Source organism: Psittacula echo (genome assembly GCF_963264785.1).
Source record: "Psittacula echo genome assembly, chromosome: 25".
Classification (NCBI taxonomy): domain Eukaryota; kingdom Metazoa; phylum Chordata; class Aves; order Psittaciformes; family Psittacidae; genus Psittacula; species Psittacula echo.
In genome coordinates this window covers 5,654,396-5,681,784 of record NC_137760.1, presented here as the reverse complement: position 1 = coordinate 5,681,784, position 27,389 = coordinate 5,654,396, and the positions used below count along the sequence as shown (strand labels likewise).

The 27,389-nt window shown below is 57.5% G+C and overlaps 1 protein-coding gene across 1 annotated transcript in view; it reads right to left on the bottom strand.

Annotated features, from left to right (window-relative positions):
- Nucleotides 1-2,439: 2,439 nt before the first annotated feature.
- PEBP4 (phosphatidylethanolamine binding protein 4) overlaps nucleotides 2,440-27,389 on the bottom strand; it is a gene marked incomplete at both ends in the record, with an annotated part of 69,983 nt that continues 45,033 nt past the window's right edge. The window contains 3 exon segments of the mRNA XM_080634608.1: nucleotides 2,440-2,531; nucleotides 7,922-8,038; nucleotides 9,378-9,423. Of these exon segments, the coding sequence (XP_080490734.1) occupies nucleotides 2,440-2,531; nucleotides 7,922-8,038; nucleotides 9,378-9,423 (255 nt within the window).

The window sequence follows — 27,389 nt, the reverse complement described above, 5'->3', positions numbered from 1 at the left end:
CTCTTTTCTCTCTCGCACCGAGGGTGAGCGAATGGAAGGAGAGATAAAGGGGGTGGGACCGGCACAAAGCGTACGCGGCTTCCTCCCGCTTTTGCTTTCTTCGGTCTTTCTAAATTAGCAAAAAGCGAACTAAAACCCCACAATTAATATTTTCCATGCTGTGGAAGCCGTGCACGCGTCCAAGTGGGAGTGCAGAGCTCCGGGCTGGCCGCTGCTGCTGCCACGCTGTGTGGTTGCAGCCTGAGTGTGGCTGGGCCTTGTGCCTCGTCCTGCATCCCGGCAGGGGATCATTGGGGTTGTCCCAGTACAGCATCTGCTGCAGGCACTGGGCAGATTCCTGCTCTGGACCATCCCCATCCCTGTCCCCATCTCCATCTTCAGCCCTGTCCCTGTCCCCATCTCCAGCTCCATCCCCATCTCATCCCTATCCCCATCCTCATGCCCTTTCCCATCACTCTCACCATCTTCATCCTCATCCCCATCCTCATCTTCAACCTCATTCCCACCCTTGTTTCACACTTACATCCCCACCCTTCTCCCCATCTCTTCATTCTCATCCCCATTCCCAACCCATCCCCATCCACATCCCCATCCTCATCTCCATCTCCACTCCAATCCCCATTCTCCATGCCCGTGCCCATCTCTTTCTCCATCTCCATTCCCATCAGCGCCACAAAGGGAAGAGGCTCACTTTGGGCTCACAGTGAGCACCCAGCCTCTCTCCCCTGCAGCTCAAATGCAGCCCGGGAATGATGGTGCTAATTTCCTAGAAGGATGAACATCCGATTGCCTTTTCTCTCCCCTTCCACCAAAAATAAACAGAGCAGCCGCAGGGCTGAGGGCAGGGAGGGAAGGATGACTATAGTTGGACTGCAGGATGTCAACAAAGCCTGACCTCTCATTTGCACCGGTCCCTCGCATTACCCTAACGGCCCAATTACACCCTCAATGGAGGGTTAAGTATAGCAAAGGAGAAGGAGCAATCCAGCTTTAGCATCTTCCATGACATCTCTGGGTGTCATTTCCTCTGCTGCTAATCTTAGCGCCATGGCAAGCCGGGGCTGTGTTGTTTCCCTGGGCTGTGGGATGTCACCAGCTTCCTTTTTCTGCTGGGCTCCTGCAGCGCCCTGGACCCGGCTCCTGCATCCTCCTTCACACCTTGCAGCCCATCTCCATCACCCTGAGCCTTCCGTGTGAGGCTGATGGAGCTCTGCAGGAGCCGCTGATGGGCGTGATTCAGTGAACAGCCATTTCCTGCTGCAGGGAAAGTCCCGGACACGTTTACCCCCCGCCCAGCAAGGAGTTAAAGCCACTCTCACTGCCCAGGAACCAGAGAGGGAGCAAGAAGGGGACAGCACAGCCCTGCTTTCTCTCTTGCACTGGGATGGACCCATGGACCGATGCAAGCAGCAGGAGCATCGCCGTCCCCTCTAAGCGATGCTACATGGCCATGAACAAGTCATTCCCTCTTGCCTCAGTTTCCCCTGCCGGCACAGTAACCCCCATCCCGGATCTTGCTCCCTGTGGTTTGATCCCAGTGCTCCTGGCTCAGGACAAAGAGCGCAGCCGCCGAGGCCACGCTGTGGGGAGGATCTGCAGGCAGGTGAACCCGAGCCCCGGAGAAACCCCAGCGTTAGATGAAAGCCTCATTAAAGAGGTAATTAAAGGGGAGGCCCAGCCAAGTGGCCACTGGGCAGAGCCCTTCTCCTTTACGGCTTCAGTTCCGGTTCTGCTTTCCAAGAGGAGCGGGTTCAGGCAGCGAGAGAGGGCACGGGCAGGGCAGGGCTGGGGCCAGCCCCGCTTCCCACGCTGCCACCCTGCGTGACCACCGCGCTCCAGCGCCACAGCCCGGGGGGACACCGGGCCCTGCCCCGCATCGCCTGCAAGGGGTCCGCAGGGTAAAGCCATTCCCCTTGTCCTGCCCCTGCATCCCTCGTCCCAAGCCCCTCTCCAGGTTCCCTGCAGCCCCTTCAGGCACTGGAGCTGCTCTCAGGTCTCCAGGAGCCTTCTCTTCTCCAGGCTGCCCCAGCCCAGCTCTCCCAGCCTGTCCCAGTGCATCACCCCGTGCTCACTGCCCACAAGGGCCCCACACAGCCCCGTGCACTCCATCCACTCATGGTTTATTCTGGAAGCTGCAGGCATTAAGGTGTAAGACCCCCAAGGTGCAGGAGGGACATGCTGGGGGTCAGGCCAGAAATGGGGCGAAGGAGGAGAAGGTGATGCAGCCTTCCCGGGACACCCAGGAGCCAGGACACCAATGGGATGTTACCTTCGGAGGGGATGAGGGGGCTCTCCCGGGTTTGGGAAGTGGAGGGGCTGGGTTTCTGCTCTCAATCTGGGCTGGGAGAAGGGCGGGTGCATCCTCGATGGGTTCCAGATGTGGCTCTGGGATGCAGGGAAGGGGATGCAGCTGCACAGGGAAGGGCACAATGGGCAGAGCTAATCCTGGTGGTGTTTGGTGAGGAACTGTGTGGAGGCCACCGGTGAGCCCAGCCGGAACTGCTTCACGAAGCTCTCCATCGCCCAGGAACCTGAGGAGAGAGGGGCAGGAGTGAGCAGGGATGGAGGCAGCCAGAGCAGGGATGCTGTGGGGCTGGATGCACACAGGGGCAAGAGGGGAAGGAGGGCAGGAGCCATGGGCATCCCTGGGGGTAAATGGTGTTGGCTCCTCTTGTGTCCCCACTTTGGAGCAGACCTTCCCATGGCTTCCCACAAGCCTGCCTTAGGATGCTTGGAAATACATGGGGGAGACAGCAGAAGCTCCCCAGACCCTTCACTTGCATGCACTGAGCCAAGAGGCCCAGCAATTCCCGACCCCCTTCCTCTGCTGCCTGCCCTGACCCGAGGATGCTGGAGGCCCCAGAGACACTCCTGGCTGCAGGCAGGGGTCCCTCTCTGGGGCTGTGGGCAGGAGAGATTCCTTTGTGCAATCCCCCTGCGCCCTGCCAGGGCTCAGTGCGAGCGTGGGTCTGGCCTGTGGCCGATGGAGCATCCTCCTCCCGGGCCAGAGGGGCTTTCCCCGGGGACCCAAGCAGCTCACGCTGCCACTTGTGGTGGTGGGAGCCTGGATGGGAGCCGCTGCGGTGGCACAGGGCAGGGGCAAGGGGGCCGGTGTTTATGTGAAACCCTCCTCCCTCCTCTGCTCTTCCTGGCACCTCTTTAATGTCACGCTGCAGGCTGGCAGCCCTTATCTGCGCCCACATCTCGGCCCCAGCTGGAGCAAAGCATCCCCTTTGCTCTTGCAAAGTGCTGAGCAAAACCCGAGCTGCTGCCTCACCCGCACGGGGCGATGGGGGTTTGGGTGCCAGCAGAGCCCAGCTCCCCCCGTGTCCCCCCCCGCCTCCAGCACTGGGGCTCTTCACAGCCAAAAAGCCCCTGATGGGCTCTGCAGATGCTCCTGGCGCTGGCACTGCGCTGTGCAACCTCCTCAGCTGGAAGAGGATGTGGCCCAGGAGATGCTCCAGTGCTTGGGAAGGAGATCCCAGGATGCTCAGGCTGGACCCTGCATCCTGCTGGGAGGAGATGTTGGGATGCATCTGTTGTGTGTGGCTGGGGGGGTTCTGGGTGTCCCCACATCATCACTGACACCCACTGAGGACCCAAACCAAGCTGAGGGCAAGGACAGTCCCGATGTGCTACACTGGGGTCACCAGCCGGGGCATGGAGCCGCGTTTCCATCAGCTTTGGCTCATTGCTGTATCCCAAGCCCAAGGTGGGGGAGATGCCCCAGCACAGGATCCCAAGGGGGCTTTGGGTTTGCAGCACCACTGCCAAGCCAGGCCGTGGACACGGGGATGGCCACCGTGTCCCAGCGTGTGCCACAAACACATCCTTCCCCCCATAACACCCCTGGCAAGGAGGGAGCCGCTCGCTTCAGGGTCTTGATCCATCCCCCATCCCCTCCATCTCCAGGGATGCTGATGAGCGCAGCAGCAGGAGAAGGGGTCCCGGGGGGGGGATGCTCCCACTGCACCCCCAGCCTTTCATCCGCTGGGTTTCAAAGCACTGGGAAAGCCGCAGAGGGAGCAGCCGGTGCCGGTGGGACCGGGGTGAGAGCGAGACGCGGCTCCCCCCGGCTCCCCGGGGCTGTCCCTGGTGTTGGTGAGGCCTCGGGAGGGCTGTGGATGAAAGGGGGAGGCAGAGCTGCCGCAGGGCTGCAGGCACCAGCCCCGGCTCTCAGGGCTGCGTGCGGGGCCCGGGTTTTTCCTGACCTACTTTGCTACCTGCCAGCGCACTGAGGGTGCAGGGACTGGCCCCAGGGGAAGCCCCGGGTGATGCACCCGGTGGGTACCAGCCCTGGGGGACCCCACGCCGAATCCAACGCCTTGGGTGCATCCTTAAACCGAGTGTCCCATCCTGCCTGCATCCTGCATCCCTGGCACAGGGTGACATCCCTCTGCCAGCGACCCACAGCACTGGGGACTGAGTCACTGGGACCGTGGAGCTCTCGATGTCACCGTTCCCACCAAAACGACGTTGCATCCATGGCTTGGTCCGTTTTCGAGCTCATTTCCCAGAGGATTTTATCATCGTGCTTGGCTCTTACCTGAGCACCCGCCGGAGGAAGAGGAGCACCCACTGACTTCTGATCCTTGAGCACCACATGGGGAAACTGAGGCACGAGGTTGCTGCGGGGCTTGGGGAGCTCAGGGACCCTCTGGCCTCACAGGCAATGGGTGCATGGGGCTGTTTCACCCCCCAAAACGAGCAGTCCCCCCCTCCTCAGGCACCCACAGCGTTGCCAGCCGTAATTTATCAGCCTCATCAGCGGGGCTGAGAGGAGCCCTGATGCTTTCCTGCAGAGATTAATGATGTCCCAGCGGAGGTAGGCGGGAGGCCACCGGCTGCTTGGTCACCATTAACTGACACCCGGGGACTGGGGCTGGGAGTGGGTGCTCCCCGCAGCCCTTCGCTTCCTCCCATCCCAGCCGCAGCCTTTCCCTTCCCATGGGGCCCAGTCCAACCCGATTTTCCAGCTGGGTGGATCGGAGGCGCACAAGGGCTGCTCATGAGTCAATGCTGCAGCCCCGATGTGATGGAGAGGGATGGAGCCGTGGGAAGGGCCGCGGGCCGGGCTCATCCCCAGTGCCTGGTGCCCAAAGGACTCTCTGCTTCCCAACATCTCTGGGAGGCAAAAGGCCATTCCCAGCTGTGAAACACCTTTCCGGGGCAGGAGGAAGTTTGGGGATGCTGGGGAGCATCTCCGCGTGTTCCCAGGGCTGGTGGGCATCCAGCACTGGGACACAGCAGGGAGGGAGGAGCGGAACCGCTCATCGCATGCAATTAACCCTCATGAGCTCGTGCTAATTACAGTTCCCACAAGGGAAAGGCAGGAGGTGGCCAAGGAGCAGGTCCCAACACCCCCACGGCCGGGGTTTCCCTGCGCGGTGCCTGGGGATGCGCCGGTGCCTCTGACATCCTGCAGACCACGAGCCCTCATCCTGCACCCTGCTAACCCTCGCTCTGCATCGCCATCAGCACCCCACAGCCGCGGGGACACCCCACAGGTCATCACTGTGGGTACCAAGGGGGCACGGAGCTGGTGCTCATTGACACAGCCAGAGCGTGGAGTGAATCAGGCTGCGGTGGGGAAACTGAGGCTCCAAGAGGGTTCTTTGCCTGAAGCCACAGGGAGGGAGGCTGCAGGTGCAGGGACTGATCAGGAGAAGGAGCCGACGTTTGGATTCTTCCTGATGAAACAAGTCCCTTTGCTCAAGAGACGCCCTGGAGAAACCTCTGCTGCGAGCACCCATTTCACCACTGTCCCTTGGTGGGTGACCCTTGGGCACAGCACCCGATGGTGCCATCCCCATGGCAGGGTGGGCACCGGGGCCAGCACGGAGCCATCCTTGCGGGCTGCCGGCGCTGCGAAGCAGAAGCACAGATTCATTTCCCTGCGGGCCATCACCCCTCGACGTTTACTCCCCAGGGACCTTCCCGAGCAGCAGGAGAGGGCTCGAACGGGCAGGTCCTGGTTTAGTGCCCTCTTCTGGAGGCTCCGGCCTCTTGGCTCCACTGCTGAGCTCCTGCCCTCCCGCCTGGCACGCAGCGCGGTCCCTGCTTCGGCCCCGCTGGTTCCAGCACCATTCCTGCTTCACCCTGGAGGCGCCGGGAGGGAGCTTCTCTGTGGGCTGAGCAGTGACAGAAACACCCTCATGGAGCCCCGTGGTGTCCCCAGGCAGTGGGAAAGCAGCCGGAGGGATGGATGCGGGGCACGGAGCTGGCGATGCGCAGCACAGGGATGCGGGATGCATCTCTTGTACCACAGGGAGAGAGGACCAAGACAGAGCTGTGGAGGAGCTGGATGAGCTCCTCAGCCATGATCTGTTGGGGTCACAGTCAGCATCCCCCTTGTTTTCATGTGCTACCAAAGGCATTTCCTCCTTTCTCCTTCGCCCCACGGGGGCTGGATGTGCCAGTGGCTCAGTGGTGTTTGTCCCAATGTGGTCCTTGAGGATGGATTTATCTAAAACCCTTAAGACACCAAAATCCCATCCTGTGGCTGCTTTCAGGGCTTGTGCACTGGGAGTTAAAGGGGACATTAACTGGACAGGCCAAGCCTGTGATGCAGCAGTGAAATGGTTAAAAATAACCTTCAACCAACTACTTAAATAACAGCCTCCACTGAAACGATGATGCTCAGGAGAAAACATCCGCTGCTGTTTCAATGGGTCTTTCCCAGGGAGCTTGGGAAGGGCTGAGAAACTTCAGGATAGGATGGAGACAGCATGGGGCACAGAGCAGGGACAAAGATCTTCCACACGGATCTGGTGGCTGAACCCCTTTGGGTATGAGATGTGGGGAGCTGGAGCTGCACATCCTGTTAATACGAGGGTTTATGGTGGGTGTCCCATGCTCCATCCCCAGCCCTGGGATGCTGCGATGGGGATGCGGGTGCATGGCCCTGGGTGACAGCAGTGGAGCCCCCTCCTCTGACCTCTCCAGGGACAAGGGGACAGGGACGTGCCCTGCTCCTCTGGCAGGGGGGTGGCTTCCATACATGTCATTAAGAAGCAGAGCTAATGAGCCAGAAAGCAACTGAAGAGCAGAGATAACCCGCAGAGACACTCGCAGCAGCAGCCGCAGCCCGGCCTGGCAGCAGGACGAGCATCGCAGCCCTGTGCCGGCTGGGATCTGGGGTGTTCCTGGCACGGGGGTCCAGGGATGAGCTCTTCGGAGGTGCCTGTTGTCCCTTGGGATGTGCAGGGCTGGGTACCAGCACGCAGGGGTGACTCAGGCTGGCACGGACGGGAGGCACCGACCTGCCCTGCCTGCCAAGCCGTGCGCATGCGATCCCACTGGGAAAGTTGGGAAGTTTCCCTTGCTGAGGCCATGTGAGCGGCACTGCCTGTGCTCCCGCTGCACGAGGAATACACCTTGGCATGGCCTTGCCCGTGCCGAGGGTCCTGCAGCATGCAGCCATCCGGGCTGGAGCAGCAGGGATGGTCCCGTCATGTCCTGGGTGGACTCAGCTTCTTGCCTCCATCCTTGCCGTGCGCGCTGAGGGAGGCAGCAGCCCTGTGCCAGGGTGGAGGGAGCTGGGAGTTGGTGCTCGTTGTGTCAGCGGGGTTTGAGCAATCCCTTGCTAAACCATCTCCACGTCTGATCCTTATCTGCGCCCTCCGAGGTGACGAAACTCCCACGGCTCAGGGGGAAGAGGTTCCAGCAAGGCCTGGATGGAATTCACAGCCCACGAGATCTCTCCTTGATCCCGATCCCGCTAGCCAGGCCGTTACCATCCCCTTATGCCAAGGAGTTAACACCCCAACCACGTCCTGTATAAAGATTTGAAACCCCTTTGCACCAAATGAGCATCCCAGCATTGCACTTTGGGAATGCTCTATGGCATTGCCCGTTCCCCCTGGAAAAGCCCCTTTGGGACATGGTGCGGGACCAGGGCGAGGGCACGGCTGCTCCTTACCCAGTGAGATGCGCTCCTCGGGGCTCAGGGTGATGGCCTCGTGCGCTGGCTGCTCGTGCAGGAGGAGCTGGTAGCGGTGGTACCCGCTGTGGGGAGGCGGCGTGGGACGGACGTAATCTGGGGATGCAAAGGATAACGGCTGAGCATCTCTCTCCACACCGCAACCACGCGTGCACCCCGTCCCTCCAGGCTGGGATCAGTTCTCCCACCCAGCACCAGGAGAGAGAAAACACTGGGCAGCTTGGGTGTTTGATGGGCAAAAGCAGCCCGAAACCCCCTTCCCTTATCACTGCCTGGATCCCCCCTCTGCCTGGGGGCCAGCTCCTGTTTTCCCTTTCCCGAACTAACCCAGCTCCAGCCTCCCACCGTGCCAGCCACTGCCTCTCCTCTTTCAACCTGAGAGCCCCAGGGTGCTTCTCACCTCTGTGCTGAGCACCTTGACCTCTCCTTACCCTTCCCATCCCTGCTTCATCCCTGCAGTACCCCTCCTCACCCTCACCATGCTGGGTGCGTCCTTCCCTGGGTTGCAGGGATCTGCTGGGGGTCAAGCTCGAGACCCCCAGCACCTTGCTAGAGCATAGCCAGCACCTCTCACCCTGCTGCTGCCCCACGGGAGCTGGGGCCTGGCCGAGCTCCAGCTGCCCGTGTTTGAGGTCCTCCCTTGATGCTCCTGCGGTCGGAGCAGTGGTTCTCAGGTGCTGGCAGTTCGGGGTTGATGCCTCCCCTCGCTGCAGACCTCGCGTGCAGGTGGGCACGTCCCCAGCTCTCAGCCAGCTGAAGTGGGAGAGAGCAGCACACAGCTCCCAGGTCATGGCATCACGGAACCCCGGGCTGGTTTGCATTGGAAGGGACCTTAAAGCTCCTCCAGCTCCAACCCCTGCCACAGGCAGGGACCCCTTCCACCGGAGCAGAGTGCTCCAAGCCCCTGTGTCCAACCTGGCCTTGAACACTGCCAGGGATGGGGTTTGACTTTGAAAGATCTCCCATTAACAGACCCCCCCGGTGCAGCCCCTTGCCCTGAATTGAGGATAGGAGGACCCGGTGCCAAGGCACAAGCAGCTGAAGCCCCTCCAGCATTGGTCACCCCCGGCCTCGTTCCCTTGGGATGTAAACTCCGTGAGCCGTGCCTGGCTTGTTTTGAACTCAAAGTCTTTGTTCGTGCAACATCACAGAAGTTGTTGGGATTCACCCGCTTTTATCTCGTGTTTCTCTTTTTGATTGTATCCCCCCGCTCCCTGCACTGCTTTGGAGCCCTTCCAAGCACCGGGGAGTTTCTAAACCACTTCTGCCTCGAGAAAGAGAAGAGAAAAAGCAGCTCCTATTTCAGACAGAGCCCAGCTGCACCCCATGGCAGCCCCTTGTGTCCTCCCCCATGTCCTGTCCCGGCCAGCTCTGCCACCGCCTCATCCCAGCTCCCAGCAGGAGACCCTGTCCCCCGGTTGGGGTCTGCACTCACCTGTCAGCACGTGCCCTTTGACGTCCCCAGTCCTCAGATTCGCACCCTGAAAGGACAAGGAGAAAGGGGGGAGATGCTGCAGGGCCCCCAGGAGAAGGACACGGAGGGAAGGACCCCCCCCCGCCACCCCTGGCTGCTCCTCAGGGATTTGGCTTCCAACATCTTGGCTGTTTTCCTTGCAGGGGTCATTGGGGACCAATCCTCTCCTGTGAAGAAGCACACGGGGGGCTCTCTGTGGCCATTAGGGATGTAGAGGCTCCCTGCATGGTGTCCTGGCATGGTTCACCCTGGTGTTGGGAAGGGTGAATGATGCCGGGTGGGAAGGGGCTGGCAGCGGAGGGTGATGGTGATTTGGACCAGCATCCCCATGGCAAAGCTTTGCTCCATCACGGGGCTTTTGTTCTCAACCAAAACTCCTGCCGGGCGCCCCATCACCCGGTGTGCTTGGATCCCCATCCCTGCCCTGGGATGCTTCCCTGCAGGAGGGAGGCTTTGCCGAGACCACCGAGCATCCCACTGGAATGTGATTAACGGCAAGGAGGCAATGGCAAGACCTCTGGCCACATCCCATCCCTGCACAAGCCACCTCACCCCTGACCTGCTGTGCTATTCCCAGCAGGCCCCCCCCAGCGCTCCTAAATCCTCTCCTACGGCACCCGTTATTCCAGTCCTGCCCACACACTCGCCCTGCCAGGGCTCCTCCGTCCCAACCTGCCCTGGGACTTCTTACCCTGAAAAAGAAAAGGGAGATGCAGCAGATAACTGGAAGCAAAAGGGCACGCGGGGAGCTTGGCTGGGGATCTTCGGGATCAAAGCTCTGCACGGAGCCACCAATGGTGACAGCCTCCTGCGCGTGGCCTGACGCCAGCGGGAAGCCAAGTGCCCGCTCGCGGTCCTTGGATATCGGCTCCCCATGGCTGGCCAGAGCCCAGAATATCCCAGCGGGAAGGAGACAATGACTAAGAGTTTGGGCAGTGACTTGGCAGGTTTGGGTGCTTTGGTTCACAGGAGGAGGAAAAGCCAAAGGAGAAGCACCCTGGGGTGTGCCGGGGGGGACGTGAGGCCACGGGGCTGCCCTCTCCCTGCTTAGTCTGCCCAGATGTGAGAGCGCAACCTGCCCAGATGTGTGTGCCCGCTCCATCCAGATGCATTTACCAGCCCATCCACCCGAGCCAGCCCGCCCTGCCCAGCTGCTGCGCATCCCTCCTCTATCCAGATGTGCACATCTGCTCTACCCAGCTGTGCTGCGCTGTGCTCTACCCAGCTGTGCTGGGCCGGGCTGGCAGGGGAAGCTTGCAGCATGCCCCAAGCTCTTGGTGCGGCCGGGCCGGCTGCCAGCCCCCTGCTCTTCAAAGGCAGGGAGTGAGGCTTTTCCCTGCTCCTGGTAGGGCTGCTCCCGTGCGGGCACCTCGCTGCTATTCCTGGCTTTGCCATGGGCTTATCGGGAGAGGCCGGGCCTCCTCCCTGCTCTCCTGCCTGCTGATGTGGGCTGCCTGCTCGCCCCGAGATGCAGTGGGTTCTGGCTTGCCGCAGGGATGGGAGAGTCAAAGGATAGAGCTCCTTTTAAGAGACGAGAACAGGAAGAGGGAGGGAGGGAGAAAGTTGGGGATGAGCACTTTAAACCCTGCCTCATTTTGTTTGGTAGTAAACAGCTCTTGTGGAGGAGAGCACTGCACACAGTGGGCACCAGCTGCTGGCTGCAGGACGGGTGTGAAGCCCCGCTTGCTCCTGCGAGTTGCCACCCCAGTATGAGAGGGATCTGCAGCTGGTTCCTGCCAGCAGGGAGGAATAAACCCCCCGCTCCAGCCCCTTGCCCCTGTGCTGAAACGCCAGCGAGGGCGAGGGGAGCATCTCATCCCGAAGATCCCTGCCAGGAGTGGAGCTAATGGACGCTGATGAGCTGCCGTGTTTATTAATGCCCTTTTATGAGAGCATTAATAGTTCCTAATGACACCATTTGAGCTTCCCAGCCTTTTATCTTCTCTTTCTCTTTCCCCTGCCGAGGACACAGTGTAGGAGGTGGAATTAGATATTTCCACCCTCCGGTCCATGCTGTGCTGGTGGGGAGCGGGATGCAGGCGGGATGCTCACGCGGAGACCTGGACAACCTTAAAAGCCTGTGCCACACAGTTTCTGTGCCAGGAGCTCCTCTCTGCGCTCTTCCCCTTGGCTAAAAGAGTGAAGGAAACGATTCCCACCCCATTCCCAACACCTCTTTGCCAAGCTGGACGCTGCAGCTCTCTGCGGCCAGCACGTCGCAGCGCGGAGGGGAGGGAATAAATAAATACAAATAAATGAAGAAAGCAATGAGTCACATTCTGTTCGCCTCTTGATCTTCCTTTTTTTCCCCTTTCCCCTCCTTTCCTTTCTTCCCCCTCTCCAGAACGTGTCTGATCCCATCGCAGAGGAGGGGAAAGGGCTGGGTGGCGAGAGCGCCAGCGATGCGCCCGGGCGAGGACGGAGGGTTATGGAAAGTGGGTGTGGGAATCGGCACAATCACTGGCAGGGGACCAGGACAAACAGATGACGGATGGGACCCAGCAGCAGAGCGGGGCCGGGCTGCTGCTGCCTGCCTGGGAGCACGCCCCAGTCGGGACCCGCGCACCCCGGGGACCCCATGGGACCCCATGGGAGCCGTCGGGGTGCTGGGAGCCGCGTCCCACGGGGAGCAGGCGAGGTGCTGATGTGATTAACCAGCAATTAGCCAAGTGGGGAAGTTAATCCCCAAACAAACAGGGCTCCTCCTGCGCTGCTCGCTTGCGGCACGCAGGCTTGACAGGGGGGAAGGCAGCTTCAAAGCCGGCGCAGTCAGGAGCCCAGATTTGCTTTTCCCTCTTTCTGTGATCTTTCTAATGAGGTCAGGATTTATGAATTGGTTCTCAGGAGCATCCCGGGAAGGGCAGAGCTGCCGGGATGGCAATCCAGCCTCCTGCAAGTGGAACACAGCCTGGAACGCGGAGTAAAGGAGTAAGATGCCGATCGCAGCTGGATATGGATCTGTTCAACCATGTCCTTGCAGGGGAATGTGCACACTCTGCATTTGCCTCCTTTCCACCCAAACCAGCACTGCTCCTACCCCAGCTCCCTGGAACATTCAGGCTCATCCTGCATGTGAGGGAAAACCTGGTCCAAGAGAAACTCTCCCTTCAATTATTTCTGCATGGAGAGAGCAGGGAAGGGCCCGGCCGGCTCCCAGCGCTCCCAAACTCCAGCGTTTCCCAGGGTTTCCAGCTGCCTTTCACATGTTAGCTTGGCTTCCATGCTGATCCCTGTGCTGGGGCATGGGATGGACCCGAATCATCCTGTTCCGACCCTCTCCCTGCCAGGGTCTCCCTGCTTTTCCAATCACCATCAAGCCCAAAGGAGACTGTCAGCCCCTTCCATACGAATCCTGGTTTTATTATAAATGTCACATCCCGTTATGCCAACCTGATGCCACTGAATGGTTGTGTTCTTCCCATCGGAAAGGAATTAGTAGAAATAGAAAATGACACAGAAAGACATGGAAGGAGTGGATGGAAGAAAAGCCCCATCCAGAGAAATCTCCCCTTCCCACTGGAACCAGACCAGCTTTCCCAATCCCAGATGTTATCCTCAGCCTGCTGGTGCTTCCCCATAGCCCTGGTTCCTGGATCCTGGGGATGACTCAGGGCTCTCAGCTCCTGCTCAGAGCCAGTTTCACTCCCCTGGCTCGGCTGGAGATGCAGCCCTGGACTGGAGGCAGGGATGCTCCCAGCATCCCACCGGAACACAGATATCCTGTGCTTCCAGCCTAACTCCTAATGGCCCGGACACTTTGCTTTCCATGCGTGCAAATGATTAATAGTAGGAGATTGACCCAGTGCTCCAGAGCCTCCCGCTCCTCTCAGCAGGCTCCAGGGATGTGCGGTCCAGCACTATGTCCTGCCGAGCCAGATACATGCCATTGCCCAGCTGCAAACCCCAAATTGCCCATAGCCCAAGCCCAGGACTTTAATTCCCTTCAACTCCCATGGATTTCCACCATTCCGGGTGCTATTTGGCTCACCCGCTGTCAGTCTGTGCATGGAAGTTGGATAAACTACACCCGAGTGACACAAAGGCACAGAAAGAGTGGAAAAGGTGCATTTCTCTCTGCAGAGAACTTCTCTTTGGGGCAGATCTAAGGCTGCAGTGGGTGAACCCGAGGGGGTTGGTACTGCACAGCTCCTGGATCTGCCTGTCTGTGGAGTGACACGGTTACAAGCATTGGAATTGGGTGTTTTTAACACCAGCATCCTGCCAGGACGCTGCTTCTCATCAGGCAGCCCCCACCGGACAGATGCTGCTGCACAGGTACACGCTGATGCTCTACACAGCCTCATCCTCAAACTCTGAATGAGGCTCGATTGAGCCCGAGGGCCCCCAAGGGGCAGAAGCAGCTTGAGGGGTCCCATTTCCCACCTTGGGTCCGCAATGATCAGGCTGGAGCAGGATATGGTGGCCAGGTTGGAATGTGACCACTCCAGCATGGCTCTGAAGAGCCTCTGCTCCAGCTTCCCGGGGTCAGCATCCCCAACCATTCACCCTGAGGATTATTAGGCAGTGATTACAGCTCCTTGGCGTGGTCTGGCTTTCTGTTGGATTGCTATAAATGGAGAAGGCTCCCATAAAAATATATTAAAGAATAAATATCAGGCACGGTGGTAATTTCAATGACTTGTCTGATACACCCTAATGCCCCAGGGAAGGACGGGCTGCAGGGTTATTAAGTAAGCAAAATAAACCTAAATCACCTCCATGCTGGGCTCTTTGCAAGGTTTTTTAATCTAGGAACGTGGAAGCAGCAGGGCCAAAATGCTGCATTTAATAACCTGAAGCACTGAGGAGCTGCTTGATGCAGAGCCCGGGCTCCTGCTCCCTCCTGGAACTCCAAGGATGGTGTTTCCAGCGCCAGCATATCCCATTTCAAAAGAGGGAGGCTCTGCTGGGTGGATTTCCAGTGAGTGACAGATTCCTGCCCGGCTTAGGCGTTGCTGGCACACACGGTGCCTATCTGCACCTTTCCCTATGGATCTAGGTGAGGGGTCCATGCCTGCGGGGTGGAGGCTGTGATGACACTCGGATGGTTTGGAAACCTCAGCCAAAACCCTTCTGTTGAGAACGGAGGAGGTTTCGTGTGTTTTATTGAAGCACCTGCGCTATGAAGGTTGGGAATGGGGGAAACGGGGTGCAGGATGCTGGGCTCCATCCCCAGACGTGCTGCTGCGGGGGGGCCTGTGAGACGTGGCTTTGCCAGGACACTGGCAGTGATGGATTTGGGAGCTGAGGGTGGCTGGCTTGCCAAGGAACGGCGTGAAGGAGCTTTCCTGCTGCCCCTTTCCCTCCAGGATCCCTGGTGGAGAAGTGTCAGGGTTTGCTTAAGTGAGAAAATTGTGCTCTTTGACTAAAAAGCTCATTTAAATCAGCTTACGGAGAGGGCCACACAAGTTCTGACTGATGTCAACACCGCGCTGCCTTGCTCCTGCTTGCAGTGGCTGGAAGCTGAAGCAGCACCAGGCACACGCAGTGGGGTGGCTGCAACCTGCAGCACCCCAAAAGACCCTTCTGGGGAGCGCTGCAATCGCATGGCTGCAAATGCATGGCTGCCCCTGGGCCTCTGTTGTAAAACCGGGGTGATAAAGGCTGGCTGTGATTGCTCGGAACAGGGACGTTGATTGCAACCCCAGGGGGGTGTTAGGAAGCCGTGCGGATGCTGGGCTCCGTGGCTGCCTGCGTTTAATATCCCGGCGGTGTTGCAACTGCAGGCGAGCTCATGGAGGAGCTGGTTGCCAGATGAGTCAACCTGACCCCGCTGCTGCCGCCGAGGGGAGGGCTGTGGTGGGCTTCATCCCACACAGGATCCAACCAGGACCTCCCATGAGCATCCTCTGCCTCCTCGGTGCCGGTGGGATAATGGCAGATGCCGGCCTGGGAAGTGGAGCTGGGTTCGGAGGAGGAGGAAGGTCTGAGGGTGACTCTGGTGTGGGGGGATGAAGGGGAAGGGCAGGTTTTGCACCTCACTGCTCAAACGCCACTGGCAACTCCGATTTTCCCTGCATCCCGGTGTGCTCCACACTTTGCCTGGTTCTTCTCCAGGAGATCCACCAGGATCTCCCCAGATTCACCCCATGGAAGCAGGAGGCCACTCAGTACCCCCAGCACTCACTGGGGCACCCCCAGTTCTGATGGGAAACCTCCAAAACACCATAAAAACTCCAGAGAAAGGTGAACCACGAGAGGTTTCAAAGCCGTGAGTAAAGGCCTTGAGATTCCAACACAGGGAACAAGCTTGGACTGGCCAGAAAAAGGGCTGGGTAGGACTGGAAAGGTCTTTTCCATCCCAAGTCTCTGCAGTTCTGGAGAGTGGAAAACTTGTTTTCGTGCGTGTAGCTTTAAGATGAGCTTGCTTTTCCAGCAGCAGATTTCCGGAGGATTCTTGGAGAAACACCAAATTTTGCCTAATTCAGTCATTTAAAGGCCTGTAGCCCGATTCCGTGAGGATGAGTGTGGAGACTGTGCTGAAACCAAGCCCTGGGGACAGCCGCGAAGATGTGCCCGTGGGGAGGCTCTGCCGCCCGCTTCGCCTTTGGGGATGGGAATAGATTTGCTGTGGTGGTTGCAAAGCACCAACAAGGACTGTCCAAGCTGTAGTAAACAGCAATAAACACGTCCGTGGGGCGCGTGGGCCTCAACCTCTCCCGTGTGAGCAGCACATCCCTCCGTGAGGCATAACCAGGCTGGCAGAGATGCTCTGAGCTTCAATCTAATCCAAAGGGAAGGGATGGAGAGGAGAGCAGAGCACTGGTGGGTGATGCTCGGTGCACAGGACAAGCAGTGGTTACTCTTAAGGAAGACAATGCAGCCCTGTCACCTTCTATCGTGCTGCAAGGAACACTGAAAACCTCCTGTTTTCCAGCCAGACTTCCCAAAAGCAGCATCTCCAGAGTGGTCTTGCATTTCAGAGCGGGTTTTTGCACTGGCGATCATAAGCATCATGGGATGGTTTGGGTTGAGAGGGACTTTCAGGCTCATTCAGTTCCAGCCCCCTGCCACAGGTAGGGCCACCTTCCACTAGACCAGGTTGCTCCAAGCCCTGATGTGATGCTGCAAAGGCCGGGTCCACACCGCAGCATCAGCAATGGCTGAGATTGAAATCCCAGGGTGTGAAAGGGGGTGGTACCCAATGATGAGCACCAACAAGGCGGGATGCTGCGCGCGACGCGGGTGCTGCATCCCACCCCGGCAGCCACGCAGGGCTGGGGGGCACCTCGGGGCGCACACGCCGCAAACCTCCCCTGCAAATTCCTCCTCCCTGGGGTGTCTGATCCCCATCCCAGCCACCTTCCCAGGCACGGGGGTGGATCAAAGCCCGCGCGTGCCAGCCCTGCTCCCGCTCTGGGCCAATTTGGCTATTTCGGCTTCTCTAATCTGATGGGAGCTGGGGAAGGAGCGTGGGGCTGGGGCGGGGGGAAGGTTGGTTTTATTCTTTCTTTATCTTCTGTGTCTCCCCTTCCGTTGGCCAAAGCCTCCCTTTTGCATCTGATGACAGCAGCCCCCATCCGGGATTTGCCGGGAGGGGAATGTGCTGCCTGGCCCCCGCCAGCGCATCCGGGCTGCCGTGGGCTCGGCCCCGCCATTGTCCCCCCCCTCCCCTTAAGCTGCTTCCTGACAGCGGGACTTGGCAGCACACGGAGGGAGAGTCCAGAGCTGCCCCTGGGACGGGAGAACCTCTAACAGGAAACATCCCTCACTGGAGCAGTGCGAGTTCTTCCCCCCCGCTTCCCTCCCGCTTGTTATTTTTCTGGGGAAGGGGGGGGGATTCTTGAAGGATGAGAGCTTTGGGATGCTCGTGAGTCCTTTGCATTGATTTAAATGATGGGAAAGAGCCAAGCGCGCCTTCTCGCCGGCGTTTTTGGCTGCGGAGCATCCCATAGCCCCTGTCACAAGGCAGACCCGCCCCGGGGCTGCTGACACCCCCCTCCCCCCGCCCCAAACCTGCACCCCAGCAGCTGCCTGGGGGCTGGAATGACGCAGGGAGCAGTTTGGCATCACTCATCCCGAGGATGAGGGGTTAACCCGGCAGCGCTGCTGCACGGCTGCGGCTGCCAAAGCTGCTCCGGCTGTGCCATGGACTTCCCTTTCTTCCATAAAAGTCCACCGGATCCGGGCTCCCGTGGGATGCTCCCGACGCGGGAAGGAGGGGGCTGAGCTGCCCTACCTGGGGAGCGTGTAAGCGCTGGGGGCTGTTTGTGCAATGCCCCATGTGCCTCCCAAGCACTCGCCCTGCTCCCTATTTCCTGCCTTGGGCTCCAGCGAGGGCAAACTGATGGGTTTGGGTATTTTGGGGGTGCTGAGGGCTGTGGGGGCCCCACTTCAGCCTGGCTGGGTGAGGACATGGGGATCATCCCCCAAACAGCCCTGCTCTGGTTTGGGATGGGGCTCAGGCCCACAGCTCCTTGTCCAGGGGATGCAAGGGCATGTGAAGAGCAGGGAGAGGAGAAGCAGAGTGGGTGTCCCCCCAGGGATGCCCATAGGTGCTGCTGGAGGCTGTTCCTGCTCCATCTCCTTGCATGAACCATGCTTTCCTGCCACCAGGGCCATGGCAGCCCCCCCAGCCCCAACAGGAATAGCTCCCCACCTCCAGCCCTGGTTATTTTGGGTCGCTTGTGGGTGGCAGTGCAAATATAAAGACCAAGAGGTCCCTTCCCAGCCCTTTTCCCAAACCAAGGGGTCACAGTTTGGATGGGGCTTGGAGCAACCTGCTCTACTGGAAGCTGTCCCTGCCCATGGCAGGGGTTGGAGCTGGAGGATCTTTAAGGTCCCTTCCAACCCAAATCATTCCAGGATTCTATGGTTCCACAGAACTGTTCCCATGTACCCACATTGAGCGGCAAGGATGATACAAGCTGACTGCAAGAGCTGCAATTGCCTACAGGGATGCTCGAGTTGTCCCCACACAGCACATCCTGATTTGGGTTGAAACCCCACTCATTTAGGACTGATCAACATCCTGACCCCTCCCCAGCCTATTCCCGGGGCCACCAGCAGGAGCCGAAGCGTGTCCCTACATCGTGCGGGTCCTGCAGGCAGCACAATGAGGCCGGTACCAGTTACAGCAGCAGACAAGATGTCATCACCCCAAGAGGCCGGGGCTTGCATCAGCAGTGTCTTGCAACGAAGAAAGCCAAGTTTTCAGAGGAGAAGCTCTCTCTCACACACACGCCAGCCTCAGCAATTAACTTAATAGGTTTCTTACAGAATGCCCCGTGAGTGATGCTCAACATATTCAAGTGTTGACAAGACGGTGCTGAACCCGACGCCTACACAGCGGGCAAAGCAGGCACGGAGCGCAGACACACCTTCATTGTCTGAAACTGGTAGTAAAACTCCAAACCCGCCCTTGTGTAATGGGGAGAGGAGCAGATGGGGCTGCGTAACCCTTCCCTCCCCAGTCCCTGCACTGGGGACACTGCGAGGGGGTGATAGGGGCATCCCCAAGGGGCACAATGGACCTCTCAGTGCCCTGCACGGGCTGGTAGCCACTGCAGAGGTTTCCATCTGGGATACACGTTTCCAGATCCATTCAGGGTATGTTATGGAGGGGTTGGAGCCCACCAGGACCACCAGCAACCTTTTACTCATCTATAATAATTATAGTATTCATCTATAATCTAATATTGACCCCGTAGGAATCTGCTGTGATTCCAGAAGAGGTGAATGTGGAATTGTCCTTTGGATTTGCTCCAGGTCAATATTTAGGTCTCTAATACACAAAAGGGCTGAGCATCCCTTGGCACTGCTGGATGGTCCCTCGCCTGGATTTGCCCAGTTCCCAGAGGAGGCATTCCCTTCCCTTCTTCCTTAGGAAAGCCCTATAAAGGGCAGGATTTGGGCTAATCTGTGCTTGATGCCATGGGTGGCCTCATTCACCAAGGAAAGCCAAACCACGTCAATGCAGCACCCAACACCAAATACCCTCCTGAAGAGCCAAAGGCACCCACGGTCACCCTATAAAAAGAGGGAAAAAAACCATCTTTGGAAGAGGGATCCATGGGGAAACCTGTTTGGATGGAGACGTTTTGTAACAGGCAGCAGAGATCCGTCTCCCCTGGCTTGGGGTGGGATCTTGAGTCAGGAAAATTGCTTAAGAAAGGGTGGTCGTTCCTACAGGTTTCTCCAGGTTGGGAAATGTTCTCCCAGTGGCTGGGACCCGCATGGAGCAATCTCCAGGGCTGTCATCATCATGTTGATGAGCTCCCAAACCCGTCAGGCTCACTCCGTGTCCCTGCTGCCTGCTCCGTGCTGCCTGGGTCTCTCCCTTTCCCTATGGACCGGGCTGGCCCAAGGGAAAAGTCCTTCATCAGATGCTGGTGATGGCTCATGAGCACCCACCAGGACAGGGAATGGGCTCATCCCAAACCGTCACATTTCAGCCAGTTTAGAGGATGGGAGAGCTGGCCTGGAGCTGGGACACTGTGCTTGGATGGCTCCTTCCCTGCCTCCCCTGCCCGCTGCAACCTCAGGGCACTGCAGGGATGCAGGAGCTGCCATTATTCCCATTTTGAAGAGATGCAAAAGGCATTCCAAGGATTTCGATCAACCGAGTTAAAGCTTCAGAACCTGGGACACGGCTATTTTAGGACCATACCCAAAGAGCATGGATGCTGCAACCGACACTGCTCACTACCTGGGCTGCAGAGAGCTGAATTCACGGGGCTCCGGAGCACGGGAATCAGGGATTTAGCTGGGAGTGAGCTCTGCATTGTCAGGGAATTAAAGGTTTACCTGCGTGTTGCAGACAGAGGCTTAAAGGTTTTACAAAGACATTAGATTTACAGCTCTCCCCAGTGTCGACACCACTGGGTTTACCCCGCCAGGGAGGATTTTGACCAGGTTGGGATGGTTCCCACACGAACCACGTGCCGGTGGGAACGGTGATGGAAGCTGGTGCCCAGGCTTTGCCCATGGCCACGTGGCAGCCAAAATCAACACAAACCCTGCAAAGAACCTGCCCAGAGATGGAGCCAAGTGTGACCAAACCCTAACATGAGCCTTGCCCTGCCATGCAGGGTGAAGCCATAGACTTAGCGTTCACTGCAGGAGGAATCTTTGCATTAGGGTCTCTTTTCTGTCTCCACAAAGCACAGCGGTACCCAGGAAGGCTTGTGGGAGCTGGAGCATCCCTTCCACCAGTGATGGGTGCTGGGGGGGCTTCCCTTGGTCCTTAAAGCACGTAACTGAGGTGAGTCCCAGAGAGGTGCAGAGCAGCAAAGGCAGCAAATGCTGCGCACCCAGAGCACCTTCCCGAGAGCTTTCAAGGGTGAAAGTCTATCACAATGCAAGGAGAACGTGTCCCAAACACCCTGCAGAGCTGGAGCTAAGCTGGCTGCACGCAGCCCCGCTATCATCTGCCCATCAGGTGTTGCACATCAGCAATCACAGCCTGCGTGGTGCAAACAGCCTGCAAGCAGAGGTGCAGGAGCTGTGCAATGCCCAGCCCGGGGCTACCCGGCTCACCCACACACTGGGAATGGGAGCTCTCGCTTGCAGCCCGGTGCGAGGATGAGCCCTGATGGCAGGAGGATAAAGCTGCCCTTGCGCAAGGCTCGGGGTTGCGTGGAGGATGCGGCGGGAGCAGACTTGCTCTGGCCCTGGGCTGCCTGCAGCACGGCCTGGATAGAGCCAGGGACCTGGGATGGATCCGGTCACAGAATCATGGAATGTTTGTGTTGGAAGGGAGCTTAAAGCTCATCCAGCTCTGGACTTGCTCCAGCAGCTCCACATCCCTCTTGTCCTGGGTCCCTGATATGCCCATGGACACTGGGACTTGCAGCGCTGAGCACAGCAGCGTCAGCACAGAGGAATCTGAGGGATCCATCCCCTGCTCCATCCCTCACGCTCATGGTCCTCTCCCCACCCTGGTCCCTATGACCGGCTGCTCCCTTCCCACTCCTTTGGTACAGAGAGGTGCAAAATAGGTTGTTGTTCACGAGGGCACTGGTGATTATTAATAATAACTCAGCTCCTTCGTGCTCCAGTTTCCCCAGTGCGCTGGCACCGAGCCACTGGGGCCCAGTGATTTACTGCAACTTAATTATTCCTGCATTTCATCACCTCTTGTTTTTGATGTCTGTGTCTCTGTCAGGGCCTCACCTTCATGACTAAGAGAACCAGGGAAACAAACTGGTGGAAAAGGGAGAGAAAGGGGGAAAAACCCCAAGCTGGCGGGTGTGGAGCTGCTGCTCCATGGCCAGGCAAGGGAGGGAGGCTTGGGAAGTGTCCCATGGGATGCTCAGTGCATCCCACCCTGGCATAAGACCCTGGCCATGGGGTGCAGGAGACTCTCACCACAGCCTCCATGGTTTCAAGCCTTGGCTGTTGCTCCCAGCAGCAATGGTCCATGTCTGCTGCTTGGCAAAGGGAAAGAACAGCGTCAGACCTCGCCTGCCCCCTAAACACCTCCATGGGGAGCAAGCGTCTGGCCTGGCCACAGGAAGTGTTGGATTTGCTGGATTTGGCTTGTGAGCAAAGGGGGCTGCCAGATGGAGGCTGGTAATCGGATTCCTGAGGCTCCTGGCCCTCCATTCCCATGGAGACCGGGCTTGAGGAATCATGAGCAGAGCCAGGACCATCTCCTGGGATGGTGTCTTTCACCCACCCTGCATCCAGTGAGGGTGGTCAGGGGGACACAACACGAATGCAGGGATGTGCATGGGGGACAAGCTGCCCTGGGAAAGCCCACAGGCAGTGTGGCAGCATCCTGCAGGCGTGAGGCTGGATGAGGATTGACGATGCACAGCAGGGCCGGTGCTGACCCCAGTTTGGTGGATCTCCCTGAGATAAAGCCGGGGCAGGCAGGGTGAGGCGGCTGCCATCATCTGCCAGACCCTTTGCCTGGACTGGCAAGGCAGAATTTCTGCCTTATATCCAACCTAAATCTCCCCTGTTCATCAACAGCACGAGCACACCGATGTGGCTTCGCACGGGTAAAGCCACTGTGCTAAGCTGAACTCCATCTGATACAGCAATACTTCCTTTTCCTATAGTATTTCCCATCCATTCATTCCCAAGCATGTTAGGGAAGTGGGTGGGTGTCAGGAACCACATTTTATAGGTGCAGAAGCACTAGTTCAGCGCGTTCAGTCACTAAACTGGTGTCAGTGCTGGGATTAAAGCACCTTCCCTCACTGGCGGGTGCCTGGTCCCAGCCCTGCAGCATTGCCATGCCCACGTCCTGATGGGAATATCCTGAACTGTGGGAGGCTGGAGAATCCCTGCTCTGTCCAGCTGAGCAGCTTGGCCATGAAGCTGGTGCTTCCACGTTCAAGAAAGTACCACGGCACCAACAAATGCTTTCAAAGGGAGTGGTACCATGAGACTTAAGAGCCAAGGGGAATTCAGCTCTGTGGCCCTGTCTGCTTGGAAGGGCACCTGTGGGATGCGGGATGGCATACAGGACAGAGCGACAGGGCTGGGATGTAGCACTGGGATGCAGGGTTGGGATGCAGGGCCAGGATACAGGGCTGGGATCCATGGCCAAGGTGCAGGGTTGGGGTGTAGGTTGGGATGTAGTGCTGGGATATGGGCTGGGATGCAGGGCTGGGATGCGGGCTGGGATGCAGGGCTGGGATGTGTGCTGGGATGCAGGGCTGGGATGTGTGCTGGGTTGCCGGCTGGGATGCAGGGCTGGGATGCAGGGCTGGGATGCAGGGCTAGGATGCAGGGCTGGGATGTGTGCTGGGATGCAGGGCTGGGATGTGTGCTGGGATGCAGGGCTGGGATGCAGGGCTGGGATGCAGGGCTGGGATGCAGGGCTGGGATGCAGGGCTGGGATGTGTGCTAGGATGCCGGCTGGGATGTGGGCTGGGATGCAGAGCTGGGATGCCAGTGGGGATGTGGACTGGGATGCTCACACTCTGGGGTCAGCAGGGCAGCTCAGCAGGTGCCCATCCAGAGCAGCGGATGCTCCATGGAGCAGCCGGGCTGCGGCAGCAGCTCCCTGCAGAGCCGCAGGGTCAGCATTCCCTGGAGGGCGCCCAGCAGCAGGGAAACCCAGGCTCCACTCCAGGCCACACAGAGCTCTGCGAAGCGCCAGCAACCGAGGGAGCGGGGGCTGAGAGAGCCGGGAATTTTCCTTACAGGGGGAGGGAAAAAGAAAGAACCCCCTATTTCCAGTATTTCCCTGTGTGTCTTTGGCCTGGTGCAGCCCTTCTGCTCACTGCTCTGTTTATACATGATAGACAACTAATTAACATCCAAGCCTCTTGAAAGGTCTTTTCAGAGGTAATGTACTGACAGAGGATGTCAGTAAGGAGCAGTGATTTGTCTAAGCAGTGATCACATTGTTTCAGACTGAATGAGGTGAATATTAAACTGCTTTAAATGCACTCTTCATAAAGCACTAATTACATACTCCCGGGGGAGTACGGGCAAGGAATACTAAACAGCAGAAAAGTCAACAGAGTGCTTTTTATAGTATGTTGCTGGGTTCTGTATTTTTCTGTCTTTCTTTCTCTTGTGCGCTCTCGCGCGCTCCCTCTCTCTCTCCCCTTTACAGTAAAATCACAGCACGCTGAAGAATACACATTTATAGCACAATGGTTCACATCTAATTATATGGCAATCATTAGTTTTAACCTGGGTGTATTATATTTCCTTTGATATATTGTGCCCCCCGGCATCTCTTCGGATACAAGATTTCCAATGGCATTTTCTCCCCTCCCTTGGAAAAAAAAGGTGGGTTTTTTTTCCCGTCATTAGCATTTGCTGATAATTTTCTTTCTTCCCCCTACAACCCCCAAACAAAAATTATAAATTGGCAGGAATAAAAGGGGCAAGGAGGGGAGGAGGAGAAATCCGTGAAATCCAAATCAGAATCTGCTCCCTCCCTCCTGGAATCGTGCACTTTAGTATTACCAAGGTAACTCCACTGGGTTTTTAAAGAGGAAAGGAAATACGGAATGGGCCATTAATGAATTCCTGCAGATCCTGCTGCACTCCTGGTCTGGCTCGGCCCAACATCCTCATGGGGTGAACAACCACTCCATGTATTATGTATTCCTTATAGCACAACATGGAGGGAGAGAGACTGAAGTCACCATGAACCAAATCCTCCCTGCACAGAAAACCTCGAGATCCTCTTATCCAATGAGATGGGGAACAAAAAGGAACATGTGGCAGAGCTCAGTGTCCTCGAGGAACCTGCTGCTTCCTCCTGGGCAGCGGAGGAGACGATGGGAACAGGGCCAACGGGACCAATGGCTCCCCAAATGCATAGGGTACAGCTCAAACGCACAAGGTCTGGCTCGTATTCACAGAATGGATTCCATAATCATGGGTTATGGCTCAAATGCACAGAGTAGGATTCATATTCAATTTCTTAAGGTAGGATTTGAATGCATAGGTTTTGGTTCAGGCGCACAGGGTAAGGCTCAAATATAAAGGTGGTGGCTCAAACACATAGGGTATGGCTCAGATGCATAGGGTAGGATCCAGAAATATGGGATATGGCCCAAATGCATAAGGCTTAGGTCCAATGCACAAGGTATGGCTCGAACACATAAAGTATGGCTCAGACACATAGGGTATGGCTCAAATGCATGGAGTAGGCTCAGATGCATAGAGTACAGCTCAAATACATAGGGTACAGCTCAAACATCAAAAGGCTCAAGGACATAAATGATGGCTCCAAGACACATGGTATGGCTTAAATGCATAGGTTCTGGCTCAAACACACGTGTACAGCTCAGACAAGAGTGTATGGTTCAAGTACACTGTCATGGCTCAGTTATAGTGCAATCCATACCCAGCGTGTCATAGGGAGCATTCCTGTGGCCACGCAGCTCCTCCTGCCCATCACCTCTTTGCCTCCGGCATTTCCATCCCATTCCCTGCAGCACCAGTTCCACTCGTCACCTCCACGGACACTGCACCAGCCCTGCTTGAGTTAAACCCAGCACACAAGGCCTTGGATGCTCTGGCTGTGCCCAAAGCATCCCGTTCCCAGGATCACTCCTCGCTTCATATAGCACATGGTGCCCACAAGGTCTGGCCAGGAGCCTCGTGCAAGCCGAGCCCGGAGCTGGCTGGGACCATGCTCTGCCTTCCTTCGAGGTGCAAACTTCCTTGGGAAGGAAGAGGCATGCAGCCTTTAGATGCTTTTTTTTCCTCCTTTAAAGAACATGAAAGAATCTGATAATTACTTCTATCTACCACCCAACTGTACTAATTACCAACCTATTTCTTCACAGTATGACAGACACAGGCTCTCCAAAACACATAGAGATAAATTAGCACTAATTGGTTTTCCTCTGGCTGTTTGAATTAGTATTTAAAGCTCCAATTACAAAGCAGAATAATTACTATTAATGTCCTGTCGCAGTACAAAAGGCAGATATCTCGCGAGCGGGTCCAGGTGTATTATTACACTGATTATGGAATATTTAACCTGGCTCCTTAAGACAAAGACATGGGGAAACTTCATAAAAAAGAGGGAAAAAAAGGCAAGAAAGGGGAAGAAATCCGCAGATGGTGGCAGGTCCCTGCAGGGGATGGAGGGGGGGGCTTAGAAACCTGGGATGAGAAAGGTACGAGGAGGAGTGAGGGAGAAAGAGCAAAAATGGGAGAGACGGGGGATGAGGAAAGAGCAGATCTGTGCAAACCCAAATGAAGGTACTGGGGGATGAGGGGATACAAACGATGCCCTTGCTGGCAGAGCCCACCAGCACTAAAGGCATTACTCCAGCTCACGGGGCTCAGGACCTGCTGTTGCCCTTCACCTCCTCCTCCTCTTTCTCCTCCTCTGTGGGCACTGGAGGCTCTGCATCCCTTGGGATGAGCTCTTTTGCTGGAAGCCAAGCCTGGCTGCCCTCTCCCCAGCTCCCAGGGATGCTGTGGAGCTGGTGCATACTCTGGGATGACGGAAGGGCTCTTGCAGACCCCTGGGAAGAAGTGGGAAGAGGAAGGGCAGGCAGGAGCATTAACAACAGCTGCCGACATCCCTGGTGCCAAACCAGTGATCCCTGTGGTCATCCCAAGTCAGGATGGTCAAGCAGGAACATCCCAAAATGGGACTGCGATCCCATGTGAGCTGGTGGCTTCAGCCATCCCTAAAACATCTGAACTGGGAGATTCCTCTGGGATGAGTTATCAGCACCCACAGCCACAAGGGAGAGCCCAGCATCCCAACCTGACTGTTTCCCACTGGGATGGGGACACCTTGCAGGCAGGGATTCAGCTCCCGCATCCCCATTAGCACAGCAGGAGCGCTCAACACTGCTTGGTGACATCCTCACACCGGCCGGGACAGCATGGAAAAGGGAAGGAGAGGCATTTTTGGGAGTGGACAGGGTGGATATTCCCACCTGGAAGGCTCCAGGGCTTGCAAACGGGGGGCTGGCACTCCCAACTGCCAGCCAGCATCCCCAGCGTGCTGCCTGCCCTCCGGCAGCGTTGGGCAATGCTGCGCCCAGCCTTTCATCACTTGGGTACCGGCATGGCAGGATGCAGGCACACAGACCGGCAGTGCCCTCTGGTGCTCCTGGTCCCCTGCCACCAGCCTGGGACCACAGTGAGGTCCCCACTATCACCCTGGCATCTATACCCGGGCTGGTCCAGCCAGGTCTGTGCCTCCTCAATGAGCATCACTGGGACAGGCGCTTCCCAGGCACCCTCCCACAGCCTCCCTATCCCTGAGAGGACATCCCAGGAAGTTGGGGGCAGCATCAAGAGGGGAACATCCTCCTGTGGTCGGGGATGGGGGGAGCCTGTGGGTGTGTTGAGAAGGGGGGAGGACAGGGAGGGATTTCTTTTTAAGAGATCAGGTGGGTGGCGTGCGGGGATGCCAGCTGGCGATGGGCTATATTTCTACTGACAAGGCTTTACCCTGTAGGTGTGAGGAATTCCAATTAAATATTCAGCCTATTTGTCTGTGTGTGGGAGAGGGTTTGCTGTGCAGGAGGAAAGCCTCACATTCAGCTCAGTAGCTAACCATTAAGAGAGAAATTAGCTCAG